At 45.3% G+C, this 17,873-nt stretch overlaps 1 protein-coding gene across 1 annotated transcript in view; it reads left to right on the top strand.

Annotated features, from left to right (window-relative positions):
* The window catches only part of ERP29 (endoplasmic reticulum protein 29), a 44,258-nt gene that overhangs the window by 7,861 nt on the left and 18,524 nt on the right, over nt 1-17,873 (top strand). The window contains exon 2 of the mRNA XM_044290707.1: nt 6,850-6,988. Coding sequence (XP_044146642.1) covers nt 6,850-6,988 — 139 coding nt within the window. The remainder of the gene's footprint in view (nt 1-6,849; nt 6,989-17,873) is intronic.

Genomic DNA, 17,873 nt, shown 5'->3' on the forward strand with positions numbered 1-17,873 from the left:
CAGCATTTTTGGGTCGGCAAATTAGCGATTGCGATATGGTGATTAATTGCGATTGCTTTGGCGATATATTGTGCAGGCCTAGTGGGTTACCGCCGCTGGGCAACCCCTTTAAATACAAAACTTTTCTTTTCCCACACTAAGGCCCCATGCACACGGCCGTGTGCGGGCCGTGGAACCGCGGCCTGGATCCCTCCTGAGAGCAGGAGCGCACGGCGTCACTGGTTGCTATGACGCCGTGCGCTCCCTGCTGCCGGCACAGTACAGTAATACACTGGTATAGATCATACCAGTGTATGGCCCCATGCACACGGCCGTGTTTCACAGCCGTGTGCGGGCAGTGGAACCACGGCCTGGATCCCTTCTGAGAGCAGGAGCGCACGGCGTCACTGGTTGCTATGACGCCGTGCGCTCCCTGCTGCCGGCACAGTACAGTAATACACTGGTATAGATCATACCAGTGTATGGCCCCATGCACACGGCCGTGTTTCACAGCCGTGTGCGGGCAGTGGAACCACGGCCTGGATCCCTTCTGAGAGCAGGAGCGCACGGCGTCACTGGTTGCTATGACGCCGTGCGCTCCCTGCTGCCGGCACAGTACAGTAATACACTGGTATAGATCATACCAGTGTATGGCCCCATGCACACGGCCGTGTTTCACAGCCGTGTGCGGGCAGTGGAACCACGGCCTGGATCCCTTCTGAGAGCAGGAGCGCACGGCGTCACTGGTTGCTATGACGCCGTGCGCTCCCTGCTGCCGGCACAGTACAGTAATACACTGGTATAGATCATACCAGTGTATGGCCCCATGCACACGGCCGTGTTTCACAGCCGTATGCGGGCAGTAGAACCACGGCCTGGATCCCTTCTGAGAGCAGGAGCGCACGGCGTCACTGGTTGCTATGACGCCGTGCGCTCCCTGCTGCCGGCACAGTACAGTAATACACTGGTATAGATCATACCAGTGTATTACTGTATTGCGGTGGCAGCAGGGAGCGCACGGCGTCATAGCAACCAGTGACGCCGTGCGCTCCTGCTCTCAGGAGGGATCCAGGCCGCGGTTCCACGGCCCGCACACGGCTGTGAAACACGGCCGTGTGCATGGGGCCTATTACTGTATTGCGGAAAAATTGTGAAACACGGCCGTGTGCATGGGGCCTAAGAGGTTTGGAATGAATTTACAAGCGGCAGAAAGTTTTGTGGCTCTTCAATTTGTGCAGAAATCTGTCTGCTTGTCGCCCAGAAAACCTTTTTTAACAGAATGGAACTAATGTTAAGTCCCAGAAACTCCTGCAACAGATTGGCTGGGTGTGAATAGATCCTTATGTCTCCACTGTGGGCACCCTAAATGGCTTGGTACAAGGCCCGGCTAGTAGTGCAGATCATGGGTCATTATTGCATCCAAGAGGAATAGCAGCTTAAGGCCTCATGCACACGACCATGACGTTTTTTGCGGTCTGCAAACTGCGGATCCGCAAAAAATGGAAGGCGCCCGTGTTCCGAACGGAACAGGCGCCGGCAATATAAATGCCTATTCTTGTCCGCAAAGCGCGGAGTGCTGTCCGCATCTTTTGCTGCCTTATTGAAATGAATGGGTCCGCATCCGAGCTGCCAAAACGGCGGCTTGGATGCGGACCCAAACAACGGTCGTGTGCATGAGGCCTAAAGGGAACCTGTCCTCAACAATGCTGACCGTACTGAGGGCAGCATAAAATAGTGACAGAAATGCTGATGTCAGCGGTGTGTCAGTCATGAACTAAAAGTAAGTGGTTGCCGGGAACCCGCATCATAATCATTGCAGCCCAGGCCTGGAGAAGAGTCACATCTACCTGAGAAGAGTCCTGGTTATTATATTCTCCTGCTCTCCCATCCATCTGCTGATGATTGGCAGTTCTCTCCTAGAGAGAAAGGGAGACAACTGGGTAGAAGCCGGTCCGTCATCAGCAGGTCGGCAGGAGAGCAGGAAATCATGAATAACCAGGACTCTTCTCAGGTGGCCGGGACTCTTTTCCAGGCCCAGTCTGCAATGATTGTGATGTTGGTTCTCGGCAATCACTTACTTTTAGCTTATAAATGACAGATCGCTGAAATCAACTCACCTGTCTCTACTTTATACTATCGTTAGTATGGACAGCACAAATTTGATGACAGGTTCCCTTTAAAGTACATTTCAAAAAGCAATAAGCAGTTGTGACCTCTGTGTGAATTGGCAGACGTCTTGATGTCACATCCAGTGTGTTATGTAGTCCCTCCATAAAAACTCAACCTACATAGAGAATGCCAGACCGCTTAGGCCTCGTTCACACTTCAGTGTTTGGTCAGTGATTTCCATCAGTGATTTGTGAGCCAAAACCAGAAGTGGAGCCTCCACAGACATGAGGTAAAAGGGAAAGATCTGCTCCTGTTCTGTGTTTAGAGCCGCATCTGGTTTTGGCTCACAAATCACTGATGGAAATCACTGACTAAACACTGAAGTGTGAACGAGGCCTTAGGCCTCTTTCACACGAGCCTGACGGATTAGGTCCGGATGCGTTCAGGGTGCGTTCAGTGAAAATCGCACTATTTTGCAAGCAAGTTCAGTCAGTTTTGTCTGCGATTGCGTTCAGTTGTTCAGTTTTTTCCGCGCGGGTGCAATGCGTTTTGATGCGTTTTTCACGCGCGTGATAAAAAACGGAAGGTTTACAAACAACATCTCTTAGCAACCATCAGTGAAAAACGCATCGCACCCGCACTTGCTTGCGGATGCAATGCGTTTTTCACGCAGCCCCATTCACTTCTATGGGGCCAGGGCTGCGTAAAAAACGCAGAATATAGAACATGCTGCGATTTTCACGCAACGCAGAACTGATGCATAAAAAACAACGCTCATGTACACAGACCCATTGAAATTAATGGGTCAGGATTCAGTGCGGGTGCCATGCGTTCATGTCACGCATTGCACCCGCGCGGAAAACTCGCTCGTGTGAAAGGGACCTTATACTGATTTCAATACTTTATTACAAAAAATCACAAATACATTACAGACATGATTAAAAGAGAATGGTGCAGGAGATAAAAAACATCACTGGAGGAAACATACAGTGGATATAGTCCATTGGTTCATCATGATTGTATCATTCAATAAAGTGCAAATGCAAGCAATTCATCAATTAAAGAAAACATCGGACATTTACCCATACTGTGTCTCCTCCAACATGGCGCCATAAAAAGCTCACACTAAGGGCCGCTTCACACGAGCGGATGCCGTGCGTGGCATCCGCTCCGTGACAGAGTGCCAAGACCCGCTGCAGACTGCAGAGGCACGGGGCAGTAACATGACTGTTAATGCTCCGTGCCTCTCTGTGATCTCTTTACTACGAAATCACAGTTGTCACTGTGATTTCGTAGTAAAGAGATCACAGAGAGGCACGGAGCATTAACAGTCATGTTACTGCCCCGTGCCTCTGCAGTCTGCAGCGGGTCTTGGCACTCTGTCACGGAGCGGATGCCACGCACGGCATCCGCTCGTGTGAAGCGGCCCTAAGGCCTCTTTCACACGAGCGTGACGGATTAGGTCCGGATGCGTTCAGGGTGCGTTCAGTGAAACTCGCACTATTTTGCAAGCAAGTTCAGTCAGTTTTGTCTGCGATTGTGTTCAGTTATTCAGTTTTTTCCGCGCGGGTGCAATGCGTTTTGATGCGTTTTTCACGCGCGTGATAAAAAACGGAAGGTTTACAAACAACATCTCTTAGCAACCATTAGTAAAAAACGCATCGCACCCACACTTGCTTGCGGATGCAATGTTTTTTTCACGCAGCCCCATTCACTTCTATGGGGCCAGGGCTGCGTGAAAAACGCAGAATATAGAACATGTTGCGATTTTCACGCAACGCAGAACTGATGCGTGAAAAACAACGCTCATGTACACAGACCCATTGAAATGAATGGGTCAGGATTCAGTGCGGGTGCTATGCGTTCATGTCACGCATTGCACCCGCACGGAAAACTCGCTCGTGTGAAAGGGGCCTTAGGCCTCATGCACACGACAGTTGTTTTTCTTGGCCTCCGTTCCATTTTTTTTGCGGATAAGATGGGGACCCATTCATTTCAATGGGTCAGCAAAAAAATGCTGATAGTTCATCCGTTTGTGTTCCGTGTCTGTTGTCCGTGTTTCCCTTCATCACATTTGCGGACAAGGATAGGCATTTATTACAAGGGATCTGTGGAAAAAAACGGATCCTTAAAAAAAATGGATGCCGCATCAGTTTTTTTTAGCGGACGCACAATTTGCGGATGCAAAAAACAACTGTCGTGTGCATGAGGCCTTACTTTGTTCATGTAAAAGTGTTTTGCGCATAGAAACACAGGCATATAATTGGTGGCTTTTGAATGATATATTTTGTCACCATTTTTTATAAATAAGGCCTCTTTCACACAAGCGTGACGGATTAGGTCCAGATGCGTTCAGTGAAACTCGCACTATTTTGCAAGCAAGTTCCATGTTGTCTGCGATTGCGTTCAGTTGTTCAGTTTTTTCCGCGCGGGTGCAATGCGTTTTGATGCGTTTTTCACGCGCGTGATAAAAAACTGAAGGTTTACAAACAACATCTCTTAGCAACCATCAGTGAAAAACGCATCGCACCCGCACTTGCTTGCGGATGCAATGCGTTTTTCACGCAGCCCCATTCACTTCTATAGAGGCCAGTGCTGCGTGAAAAACGCAGAATATAGAACATGCTGCGATTTTCACGCAACGCAGAACTGATGCGTGAAAAACAACGCTCATGTACACAGACACATTGAAATGAATGGGTCAGGATTCAGTGCGGGTGCTATGCATTCACGTCACGCATTGCACCCGCGCGGAAAACTTGCTTGTGTGAAAGGGGCCTAAAATAAGGCGATTTTGCAGTTACAGGGTTTCTGTCAACCCAATTATCGCTATTAAACAGGCTGACATTATAGATGTGAAAATGTCACCTGATTTAACTCTGCATTTCTTTAATTGAAGTATGCCCCCGTTTTCGTGTAATTTTCACTTTTATTATATGCAAATGAGCCTCTAGGAGGCTCCTAGAGGCTTAGTTCGGCCACCTCATTTCCACAGCCTCCTGTCTTGATTGACAGGGCCAGGCCAGCGTTTGTTCTTCTGCTGGCCCTGTCTGCCGTGTAAATCTTGCGTTTGCGCCGTCCCGTTCAGTATTCGGCGCAGGTGCAGTGAGAAAGCCAGCAGGTGGGGCCAGCAGGAGAACCAACACTGGCCTGGCCCTGTCAATCAAGACAGAAGGATGTGGAAATGAGGCTCATTTGCATATAATAAAAGTTAAAATGACACGAAAACAGGGGCATAATTAAATAAAAGAAATGCAGAGTTAAATTCAGGTGACATTTTCACATCTATAATGTCAGCCTGTTTAATACCGAAAATTGGGGTGATAGAAACCCTTTAGAGATCCGACAGGATTGTGTATACGAGTGCTTTCACACGTAGGTTTTTCGTGGGGTTTTCTGCACAGTTCTGTTTTTTGCAGCTGAAGGTCTTTGGGAAATAGTAAATGCGCAACACACAAGTGTTTTTTGTTACTGGCATTGCTGTTCTTTATTAGGGTTTTCTTTTTCTTTCAGTCTTCTTTTTTGTTTGTTTCTTTTCCAGGCATTTTTATTAAAAAATTTTTTGTTCATGATAATGCAAACGGATCCGTTTTCAATTGCACCATATTGTGTCAGTAAAAACTGATCCGTCCCCATTGACTTACATTGTAAGTCAGGACGGCTCAGTTTCGTCAGACGGACATCAAAACGCTGCAGGGAGCCTCCAGAGTGGAATGGAGGCTGAACGGAGGCAAACTGATGCATTCTGAGTGGATCCTTATCCATTCAGAATGCATTAGGGCTGAACTGATCCGTTTTAGGCCGCTTGTGAGAGCCTTGAAACGGATCTCACAGGCGGACCCAGAAACGCCAGTGTGAAAGTAGCCTAAGACATGCAAAAAATGCCACAAAAAAACGCTTATTCTGGTGGGTTTTTTTATTGGTAAAAATGCTAGCACCAAATTAATGTGTGTTACGACTCTTAGGCTGCTACATTCGCAGTGCGGATTTGGATGTTGTCAAAACTGCTGCGTTTTTTGCTACAGTAGTTCACTTGGATACAGCTCCATTGGATGTCCCTGCCGACTGACATGTCCCTTCTGGGGACTGTCACGGTTTTAAACTGCTGGCTGCGTGAATGGCAGAGCTGCCTCCCGGTGACAAGAATGAGAGTTAGACACCATATGACTGCTGCCGGAATTTTGGTGCGGTATCCGCATTCAAATTCCTGTGGCATAAACCGCCGGGTGAACAGTCCTTTATGGTTACAGACTATGAACTGACACCTTCAAACTGTCCTCTTTGTGGGGGAGATGGATGGGATAATGATTTTGGAATTGAAATACACAGTGGAGGGGGAGTTCCCCTACACCAGTTTATTGGCTCACACCCCACTTGTGCAAACATCTTAGGGGTCTTGCAGCATGCTGACCAATTGTGGCACGTTCACCACATTTATTATAATTTACACTAGAAAGATGTTGTAAATTATATCTGAAATCTGTTGGGCACACGGATGGCCCAAAAAGAGGCCGGCACAATGGCGGTCTTTTAAAATTCCACTCTGGGTGACTGTAGTAAAGACTTCTTACAAAGTCGATTTTTTTTTTTTTGCATTGGAGCAAAACTTGGTTGGAGAGATGGAAATCACCTTTGATACTTGATGACTTGTTCTAAGAAGAAAAAAGAATGACTAGCACAAATGTTTAGTTTAAAAACAACAGATTTCTGAATGGTGCAAAACAAGTCTCCATAAAAGATGCATCTCATCTCTCGTTGCAGGTCATTCCAAAGATGAAGTTTGTGTTGGTAAAGTTCGACACTCAGTATCCATATGGAGAAAAGCAGGATGAGTTCAAACAGTTAGCAGAAAGTTCATCTTCCAGTAAAGATCTTCTGGTGGCTGACGTTGGGATCTCAGGTAGCTCTAATGGTGCTGATGCAGCTTAGGCTACTTTCACATTAGCGTTTTCAATTCCACTATGGAGATCCGTCATAGGATCTCAATAGCGGAAGAAAACACTTTAGTTTTGTCCCCATTCAATGTCAATGGGGGCAAAACTGAACTGAACCAAACGGAGTGCACCAGAATGCATTCCGTTCCGTTTGGTTGTATCCCCATCGCAGACAGAAAAACGCTGCAAGCAGCGTTTTTCTGTCCGTGATGTGGTGCGGAGCAAGACGGATGCGTCCTGAGACACAATGTAACTCAATAGGGACGGATCTGTTTTCTCTGACACAATAGAAAACAAGTCCGTCCCCCATTGACTTTCAAGGTAAAAGACATAATACAACCGGATCCGTTCATGACGGATGCATGCGGTTGTATTATTGTAATGGAAGCGTTTTTGCAGATCCATGACGGATCCGCAAAACCCGCTAATGTGAAAGTAGCCAAATACTAATATTATAAAGCCACATTCACATGGTCAGTATTTGGACAGTATTTGTCAGCGGCGGGTCCAGAACACTGCAGACGTGCAAGTCTTTCCATTAGGCTACATGCATATGAAAATTAGGAATAGCCATGTGACGGCTGTTTAAGTAGCGGCCGTCACACAGCCATTTTAAGGACCAATGAAAGTCCATGGTGCTATTCACATGGCCGTTTTTTTAACGGCCAGTGAATAGCGGCTGTCAAAAAATAGGAAATCAATGGGACTGGTTTTAATGGCCGCTTAGACATGAGGGCACCCTTCTAACGGCCGTTAAAAACACTAGAACAATACGGCTTTTTAGGGGTTATAAAAAAAAAACACCTCATCCACTTGTACACGACGCAGAAGTTGCTCCTCTCTTGATTGAAAAGGACTTGCGGAAGGACATGCGCTCAGCATACTGTCACCATGCTCTCGTCCTTCGGCAAGTCTTTTTTAATCAAGAGAGGAGTGACTGCCACTGCACGTGCAAGTGGATGAGGTGCACATTTATTTATTTTTTTCTAGGAGTAATCACAGAGCAATGGCACAATACAGGATTCTAAGAAAGGTTTCTCTATTATTGCGATGTCATAGGGAATACAAGTATTTACTAAAACAGACATATCAGGAGACCTTAACTCGAAGCCATAAACCCAGACCCTAGCTTGCAGCATGCACAAATTATATTCATATATCTCCTCATTATAGGGGTATTCCCATCACATACAATGGGGGCATATCGCTAGGATATGCCCCCATTGTCTGATAGGTGCGGGTCCCACCTCTGGGACCCGCACCTACAACATGTACGAAGCAGGGAGAGCTGTGGCTGGAGGACACCGGATTTCCTGGGGTCCGTCCACCACCAAGCGCTGCTCCCCGCTGCTCCCATAGAAGTGAATGGGAGTGCACCACGCATGCGCGGCCCCTGCTCCTATTTATTTCTATAAAGCAGACAGAAATCGGCGGTCCCATGGAAATGAATGGAGGGCAGCTGCGCATGCGCAGTGAGCCCTCTGTTATTTTCCCTGCTCCGTTCTCATTGTAGGTAGGGGTCCCAGAGGTGGGACCCACACCAATCAGACAATGGGGGGCATATCCTAGCGATATGCCCCCATTGTCTGAAATTACAAAACCCCTTTAACCTCTTCCGGACATAGGGCGTACAGGTACACCCTGATGTCCCGGTACTTAAGGACACAGGGCGTACCTGTACGTCCTATGTATTTCCGATCACCGCTGTGCGGCGGGCAGTGATCTGAACCCGGTGCCTGCTCAAATCATTGAGCAGGAACCCGGGGACAATGCGCTGGGGGTGCGTACAGCGATCTCCAGCCAGCACCCCCATCTGTCCAGGGATCACCCCATCTGTGCCCCGGCACCCCCATCTGTGCCCCGGCACCCCCATCTGTGCAATCAGGTATTTAGCGAAAGGTTAGGATAGACAGGGATATAAAGGGAAAGTTAGTGGAAGAAAAAAAAAAAAAAAAAGCCAGTTTTAGTTGCATCACCCTAAATCAGGTGTCTCGGGTCCACAGCACACTGTGTGACCCTAGACCCCCCAGGGGTGCTGCAGCTTAGCGTCCGGCCACTGTTAGCGCATTGCACATCCCACCGCTGATCAACTTCGGACGGTTGATCAGCGATTTTGAATATTTTTTTTTCACATTTTTGCCCCTTTTTTCAGTTATATATATATATATATATATATATAGTACAGACCAAAAGTTTGGACACACCTTCTCATTCAAAGAGTTTTCTTTATTTTCATGACTATGAAAATTGTAGATTCACACTGAAGGCATCAAAACTATGAATTAACACATGTGGAATTATATACATAACAAAAAAGTGTGAAACAACTGAAAATATGTCATATTCTAGGTTCTTCAAAGTAGCCACCTTTCGCTTTGATTACTGCTTTGCACACTCTTGGCATTTTCTTGATGAGCTTCAAGAGGTAGTCACCTGAAATGGTTTTCACTTCACAGGTGTGCCCTGTCAGGTTTAATAAGTGGGATTTCTTGCCTTATAAATGGGGTTGGGACCATCAGTTGCCTTGTGGAGAAGTCAGGTGGTCAGGATAGTCCTACTGAATAGACTGTTAGAATTTGTATTATGGCAAGAAAAAAGCAGCTAAGTAAAGAAAAACTAATGGCCATCATTACTTTAAGAAATGAAGGTCAGTCAGTCCGAAAAATTGGGAAAACTTTGAAAGTGTCCCCAAGTGCAGTCACAAAAACCATTAGTTGCTACAAAGAAACTGGCTCACATGCGGACCGCCCCAGGAAAGGAAGACCAAGAGTCACCTTTGCTGCGGAGGATAAGTTCATCCGAGTCACCACCCTCAGAAATCGCAGGTTAACAGCAGCTCAGATTAGAGACCAGGTCAATGCCACACAGAGTTCTAGCAGCAGACACATCTCTAGAACAACTGTTAAGAGGAGACTGTGTGAATCAGGCCTTCATGGTAGAATATCTGCTAGGAAACCACTACTAAGGACAGGCAACAAGCAGAAGAGACTTGTTTGGTTTAAAGAACACAAGGAATAGACATTAGACCAGTGGAAATCTGTGCTTTGGTCTGATGAGTCCAAATTTGAGATCTTTGGTTCCAACCACCGTGTCTTTGTGCGACACAGAAAAGGTGAACGGATGGACTCTACATGCCTGGTTCCCACCGTGAAGCATGCAGGAGGAGGTGTGATGGTGTGAGGGTGCTTTGCTGGTGACACTGTTGGGGATTTATTCAAAATTGAAGGCATACTGAACCAGCATGGCTACCACAGCATCTTGCAGTGGCATGCTATTCCATCCGGTTTGCGTTTAGTTGGACCATCATTTATTTTTCAACAGGACAATGACCCCAAACACATCTCCAGGCTGTGTAAGGGCTATTTGACAATGAAGGAGAGTGATGGGGTGCTGCGCCAGATGACCTGGCCTCCACAGTCACCGGACCTGAACCCAATCGAGGTGGTTTGGGGTGAGCTGGGCCACAGAGTGAAGGCAAAAGGGCCAACAAGTGCTAAGCATCTCTGGGAACTCCTTCAAGACTGTTAGAAGACCATTTCAGGTGACTACCTCTTGAAGCTCATCAAGAGAATGCCAAGAGTGTGCAAAGCAGTAATCAAAGCAAAAGGTAGCTACTTTGAAGAACCTAGAATATGACATATTTTTAGTTGTTTCACACTTTTTTGTTATGTATATAATTCTACATGTGTTAATTCATAGTTTTGATGCCTTCAGTGTGAATCTACAATTTTTATAGTCATGAAAATAAAGAAAACTCTCTGAATGAGAAGGTGTGTCCAAACTTTTGGTCTGTACTGTATATATATATATATATATAAATAATTTTTTTTGTCTCTTAGGTTTAGGGTAAGTTCGCGGACACCCGTGCCCCCACACAAACGCACACCAAATAAAGTTTATCAAGCACACACACACTCCCCTATGGCCCGCCGGATGTTCTCGTGCAGCCGAGATGAGGACATTTTGGGGCCTCGTGCTGCATATGGGTCTAGTCAAGAAACCTAGTGTCAGGCATTACTGGAGTGGGGACATCCTCTACAAGGCCCCACTTGACAGTAATGCCATGACACATAACCGGTTTGAAGCCATCGGGAAATGACTGCATTATTCAGATAATGCAACATGTCCCCCCCAAGGTTATCCATCCTGCCTATGACCGCCTGTACAAAATCAGGCTAGTCATCGATCACTTTGGGGCCAAATTTGTACAGGCCTATATACTTGGAAGGGATGTCGCTGTTGATGAGTCTCTCATTGTTTTCAAGGGGAGATTCATTTTCCGCCAGTATGTTCCCTCAAAGCGGACGAGGTATGGCGTGAAGCTGTACAAACTTTGTGAGAGTACCTCAGGGTACACTTACAAGTTTCGTGTGTACGAGGGGCGAGATTCCCGTATTCAACCCCCAGAATGTCCCCCCACTCTGGGTGTTAGCGGGAAACTTGTGTGGGACCTTATGCACTCACTGCTAGATAAAGGTTACCACCTGTACGTGGATAATTTTTATACTAGTATCCCCTTGTTCCAGTCCCTCACCGCCAGATCCACGTCCACTTGTGGGACCGTGCGGAAAAATCAATGTGGCCTCCCTACCCACCCCCTCCAGGTACCTATGCCCAGGGGGTGACCCTTGCCCTTACCAGTGAAAACCTGTTGCTGGTCAGATATAAGGACAAAAGGGATGTCCTTGTACTGTCCACAATTCACAGTAACGGCATCATCCCTGTGCGAGGTACCGCGGCAACGGTCCTCAAGCCCGATTGTATCGTCGACTACAATCGGTATATGGGAGGAGTTGATCTCTCTGATCAAGTCCTCAAGCCATATAACGCCATGCGCAAAACCTGGGCATGGTACAAAAAAGTTGCGGTCTACTTGGTATAGGTTGCCTTGTACAACTCTTTTGTGCTGTCCCAGAGTGGTGGCAGCACAGGGAAATTCCTTCAGTTCTATGAGGCAGTCCTCAAGGCCCCGATCTTTTCTCACCTGGAAAGAGCAGGCTGGAGTACCTCCGGAACTGGAGGCGCCCGGATTGTCCCTGGCCAACACTTTCCAGATGTGGTTCCCCATACTGGAAAAAAGGGACGGACCCAAAAAAGTGCAGTGTGTCACAGGAGGGGGATACGGAAGGACACCACTACTCAGTGCAACACGTGCCCCGATCATCCGGGCCTCTGCATTGACGGTTGCTTCAGGGAGTACCACACTTCCATGGAGTACTAAAGTTATATCCCAATTTAGCCACTGACAATCAGATTAAAAAAACGATGGTTCTCAGACTTGAGACACTAAAACAAAAACAAAATAATTCAAAAATATTATTTAGTAAAACTAAAATAAATAAGAAATTAGACATATTAGGTATCGCCACGTCCGTAAGAATCTGCTCTATAAAAATACCCCATGACCAAACCCCTCAGATGAACACGGTCAAAAAAATTAAATAAAAATGGTGCACCTTACATCACAAAAATTGTAATAGCAAGCGATCAAAAAGTCATATGCCCCCCAAAATAGTGCCAAAAAAAACATCTTCTCATCCCGCAAAAAATGAACCCCTACCTAAGATAATCGGCTAAAATAAAATAAAAAGACTCTTAGACTATGGAGATACTAAAAAGTTTATTTTTTTTGTTTATAAAAAGATAATATAGTGTAAAACATAAATACATTTGAAAAAGTAGACATATTAGGTATCGCTGCGTCCGTAAGAATCTGCTCTATAATAATACCCCATGACCTAACCCCTCAGATGAACACGGTCAAAAAAAAATAATTAAAACGGTGCACCTTACATCACAAAAATTGTAATAGCAAGTGATCAAAAAGTCATATCACGGTGCCAAAACAGCAATTTTTGGCAAATTTTCCATTTTAAACCGTTTTTTTTCCAGTAACAAAGCAAGGGTTAACAGCCCAACAAAACTTAATATTTATTACCCTGATTCTGCAGTTTACAGAAACACCCCATATGTGAACATAAACTGCTGTATGACCAAACAGCAGGGCGCAGAAGGAAAGGAACGCCGTATGGTTTCCGGAAGGCAGATTTTGATGGCCTTTTTTGGGGGGCACCATGTCCCAATTGAAGCCCCCCTGATGCACCCCTAGAGTAGAAACTCCATAAAAGCGACCCCATCTAAGAAACTACACCCCTCAATGTATTCAGAAACTGATTTTACAAACTTTATTAACCCTTTAGGTGTTCCTCAACAGTTTATGGCAAATGGAGATGAAATTTCAGAATTTCTATTTTTGGTAACCTTGCCTTACAAAAATGTAATATAGATAAACCAAAAATCATATGTACCCTAAAAATAGTCCCAACAAAACTACTACTTTATCCCGTAGTTTTCAAAATGGGGTCACTTTTATGGAGTTTCTAGTCTAGGGGTGCATCAGGGGGGCTTCAAATGGGACATGGTGTAAATAAACCAGTCCAGTAAAATCTGCCTTCCAAAAACCACATGGCGCACCTTTCCCTCTACACCCTACCGTGTGCCTGTACAGTAGTTTACAGCCACATATGGGGTGTTTCTGCAAACTACAGAATCAGGGCAATAAATATAGCATTTTGTTTGGCTGTTAACCCTTGCTTTGTTACTGGAAAAAATGGATTAAAATGAAAAATGTGCCCAAAAATGTAAATTCTCAAATTTTATCTCCATTTGCCATTAACTCTTGTCGAACACCTAAAAGGTTAACAACGTTTGTAAAATCAGTTTTGAATACCTTGAAGGGTGTAGTTTTTAGAATGGGGTCATTTTTAGGTGGTTTCTAATATGTAAGCTTCACAAAGTGACTTCAGACCTGAACTGGTCCCTAAAAATTTTTTATTTTTTTTATTTCTGGATTTGCTTCTAAACTTCTAAGCCTTGTAACGTCCCCAAAAACTAAAATGTCATTCCCAAAATGATCCAAACATGAAGTAGACATATGGGGAATGTAAAGTAATAACTATTTTTGTAGGTATTACTATGTATTATAGAAGTAGAGCAATTGAAACTTGGAAATTTGCAATTTTTCTAACATTTTGGTAAATTTGGTATTTTTATTTTTATTTTTTACTTTATTGTTTACCAGTGTCATGAAGTACAATATGTGACGAAAAAACAATCTCAGAATGGCCTAGATAAGTCAAAGCATTTAAAGTTATTACCATTTAAAGTGATACTGGTCAGATTTGCAAAAAATGGCCTGGTACTTATGTGTCCTTAAGGAGTTAATGTAGTTTTATGTGTTCGCAAACTACCACAAACAGTCCATTAGTATTGTTCCTGTGTTGTTTTATAACTGTAGATCTAATGTGAGTCATCCAGACCAAGCTACTATGATGGTGTGCCAAATGTGGAGAACCTGAGTCTCTTCCAAAGGTGTATCCACTTCCTTGTACTAAAAATATAGAGTCTAAAATCTACGGTAACTTCAACACTCGCCAGCTTTGTTTTGTTTGCAGTTGCTTTACTTTGTTACTTGAGGGTTTTGCATACTTCCTATTTCTAGATTATGTCCACTGATGTATGTGAACTTCAGGATTCTTTCATGCACAGACTTGTTGCCATGTGTTAGATGCAATCTAGTTTAGATTATCTGCCCCTCACATGCAGTCCTCCTGTGTACTGATGAGGGGCAAGCACCTTGAAACAGATGTCTACTTATGGATATTTGGCTTGGCTATTTTCCATTATCCCAAGACTTGTTTAAAAGGTCGGACTTTGACTCATGGGAGCCACTTCAAGAAGGTGACGCTAGTGAGATTGTTCTCTTTCTCCGAGATGCCTCTCTGCATATTTTTTTCCCCATGGAGCATTGCCAATAAGTCACTATACCATGGAGCACTGCTAAAAAGGTCTCCATACATAGCTGGTCTCTTAAGGGATTATCCGGTAAATGGTAATGATGACCTCAGAACTTCACTGGAAAGGGGGAAAGACCTAAGATGATACATTTTCCCCAGAATTTCAAAGTAAACAAACCAATTGTTGGTAGAGTCAGAGAAAAGTGTCTATCCCTGCACCACATTTATTATCCAGCCTGTGCCCCTATGATAAATCTGGCGCAGGTCTAGACAGGACGTCTACGCTTACAACACCTTTAGGATTCGTAATTCTGTGCCACTGTGTGCAAAAAAAAGGCCACCAAAAAATGCTAAAAAACGCAGGTGGCAAAAAAACCAAGCCATGTCACAAGCATGTGGCATTTTTACACCCCGCAAAAGATGCTAGTGTAAATTTATAGGGATCCTAAAGGGGTATTCCCATGACAGAAAGTGATTGTATATTGCTGGGATATACACTTTATGGTCAGCGGGTTTCTGAGTGCTGGGATGATTAGGATCTTTCTTTAAAACGAAGGGACTGATGATGTCTTATCCAGAACAGCAGATGTTTTAACATTAACCAGTGTGAAAGTCTGTTTCCTAATAGGATTATTATTAAGGAGAGATTTTATGGTGAGATTAACAAATACAATAATGTTCTCGGTCCTTTGTTATCGCTGAGTAAGATTTCTCCAATATTAGGACTTGTATTAAGGATTTGTCAGACATGTTCAGCTTAGGAAGCCGAAGACAGGAGTGACATCAAAGAGAGTGTAAGAGTCAGCCTTTCCTTTATATGTGCCTTGTGTATGATTCAGTACTGGCTTTAAAAAGCTGGAGCAAAAAACCTGAATTTGCCCCGTTTACATACAGTCCTTTGTTGGCAGAATTCGGTGCCGATCGCACGCCAAAAAGCTTTCACCGGCCACACGGGATCCACCTTCCATTGTTTATAGCCACAACGGCTCCAAGAGAGTATGTTTCCTTTCCTGGTGCAGACCCTAAGCATCCATGGCATTCAGACTGAAAAACTGCAGCAGGAACCACTTTCACACTGTCAGTATTTAGTCAGTATTTTTTATCAGCAAACCCAAACTAGGAGCAAAACCAATAGAGAAGACTGTAATGGAAATATTTTGGCCTTTTCTGTATTATGGTCCCTCTTCTGGTATTGGCTTACAAATACTGATGAAAAATACTGACCAAATACTGACAGTGTGAATGTGTCAATAAAATAAGTATTTTTCTGTCCGCATCCATTCCACAATTTTGCAGATCTGATGCAGACCCATTCATTTCAATTGGTCTGCAAAAGATGCGGACAGCACACCGTGTTCTGTCTGCATCCACACTTCTGTTCTGCAACCCCGCAAAAAAGATGTCCTATTCTTATCTGTTTTTGCGGACAAGAATAGGCATTTCTATCATAGAGAAGGCAGCTCTGATCCACAAAATGCAGAACGCGCATAGCTGGTATACATGATTTGCAGATACGCAATTTGCGGTTCGCAAAAACGGATATGGTTTTGTGAATGGACCTTAAGGCTAGTTTCACACTAGCGACAGCCTTCTCCGGCAGGCTGTTCCGGCGGGTGAACAGCCTGCCGGATCCATGCTGCCGCTAGTGCACGCGTGCCGCCGGAGGTCCGCTCTGGCCCCATTGACTATGACGGGGGCGGGCTGAAGTTCTGGTGGCAGCACGGCAAACTTCCCAAGAGGCGGCCGGAATAAAACTGCGACATGTGCGACTGGCCAGTTACTTGGGTGTGTTTTCACAGTGAAACCAAAGTTCTAAAATAGTAGTTTACTGCGACCTACTGTCACATGACACATGTCACAGTGTAGCCGACCCCTAAGGGTATGACGACATGGCACGGTCGTGATCCGGTCGGGTTACGGCCAGCTGCGGTGAAGAACAGTATGACCAACTAGGCTGCAGCTGCCTAATGTTTTACTAATGAAGACACTATCGCCCAGCCATTAAGAATTCAGACTCCCTATACGGTGCAGTCTTCATTAGTTAAATATCAGGTAGCTGCTGCCTAATTGGCCGCGCAGTTCTTGACTGAAGCTGGCAACGACCTGATCAGATCATGATTGCGCCTTGTGGTCATACACTTAGGGGTTTATTTGCTAAGGGTACTTTCACATTAGCGGCAGGGGACTCCGGCAGGCTGTTCCGCCGCCGGAACTCTGCCCCCGCCCCCATTATAGTCAATGGGGACGGAGCGGCAGTCCGGGGGTACACGTGAACTAGCGGCAGGACGGATCCGACAGGCTGTTCCCCCGCCGGAACAGCCTGCCGGAGTCCCCTGCCGCTAGTGTGAAAATAGCCTAAAAGAAATACGTCTATATTAGGTGTGTTTCTGGCATAAATTGTGGCGCAAAGGTTCTTTGCGCCGCAATCTGCGACTTTCCCCCGCTCATGCCAGGTCTACAAAATTGAGCATACCATGGGAAAGGGGATGGGATGGCTGTTTTAGGGGTAGAAAATGGTCTAAATATACAACAGCATAAGAGCTGCCGTAGATTTAGAAGTGGCGGTGGATCAGCCGAAGTTATGTAGAGGCCTAAAACGCCGGTCTAAATAAATGACCCCCTTTTGACTTTTTGTAGCACTTTTTATTGAGAGATTACATACAAGTGAGTTTACTGCCTTGGACTTCACCTGTAGCTCAGTTGTTGAAATAAATGAAAAGTGCTCCTAAAGTGTAGGTGTAACCCCAGTTTAATATAGTTAGGGCACGACCCCATCTGCTGCAGGCAATGGGCGTGCGATTTTACAGCAAAACCACGAGACCATTAACTGCTGTGGGTGGGTGGGGTTTGGCTTCATGTAACCAGCCACACCTTTTAGTCGCACCCTTAGGATCCTTGAGTTCAAGCTAATTAATCACTTTAAATTTTAGGACTTGTTTATTCAATGTTCACATTATCGTTGAAGGCTGCTTTAGGCCCTCAGTAATGAAGTCCATCATATTTTACAGCCATTGGGTACTGCTGGTGTCCATCGTGTGAGGCGTTCGGCACTGCA

Source organism: Bufo gargarizans, chromosome 1 (assembly GCF_014858855.1).
Source record: "Bufo gargarizans isolate SCDJY-AF-19 chromosome 1, ASM1485885v1, whole genome shotgun sequence".
Lineage (NCBI taxonomy): Eukaryota > Metazoa > Chordata > Amphibia > Anura > Bufonidae > Bufo > Bufo gargarizans.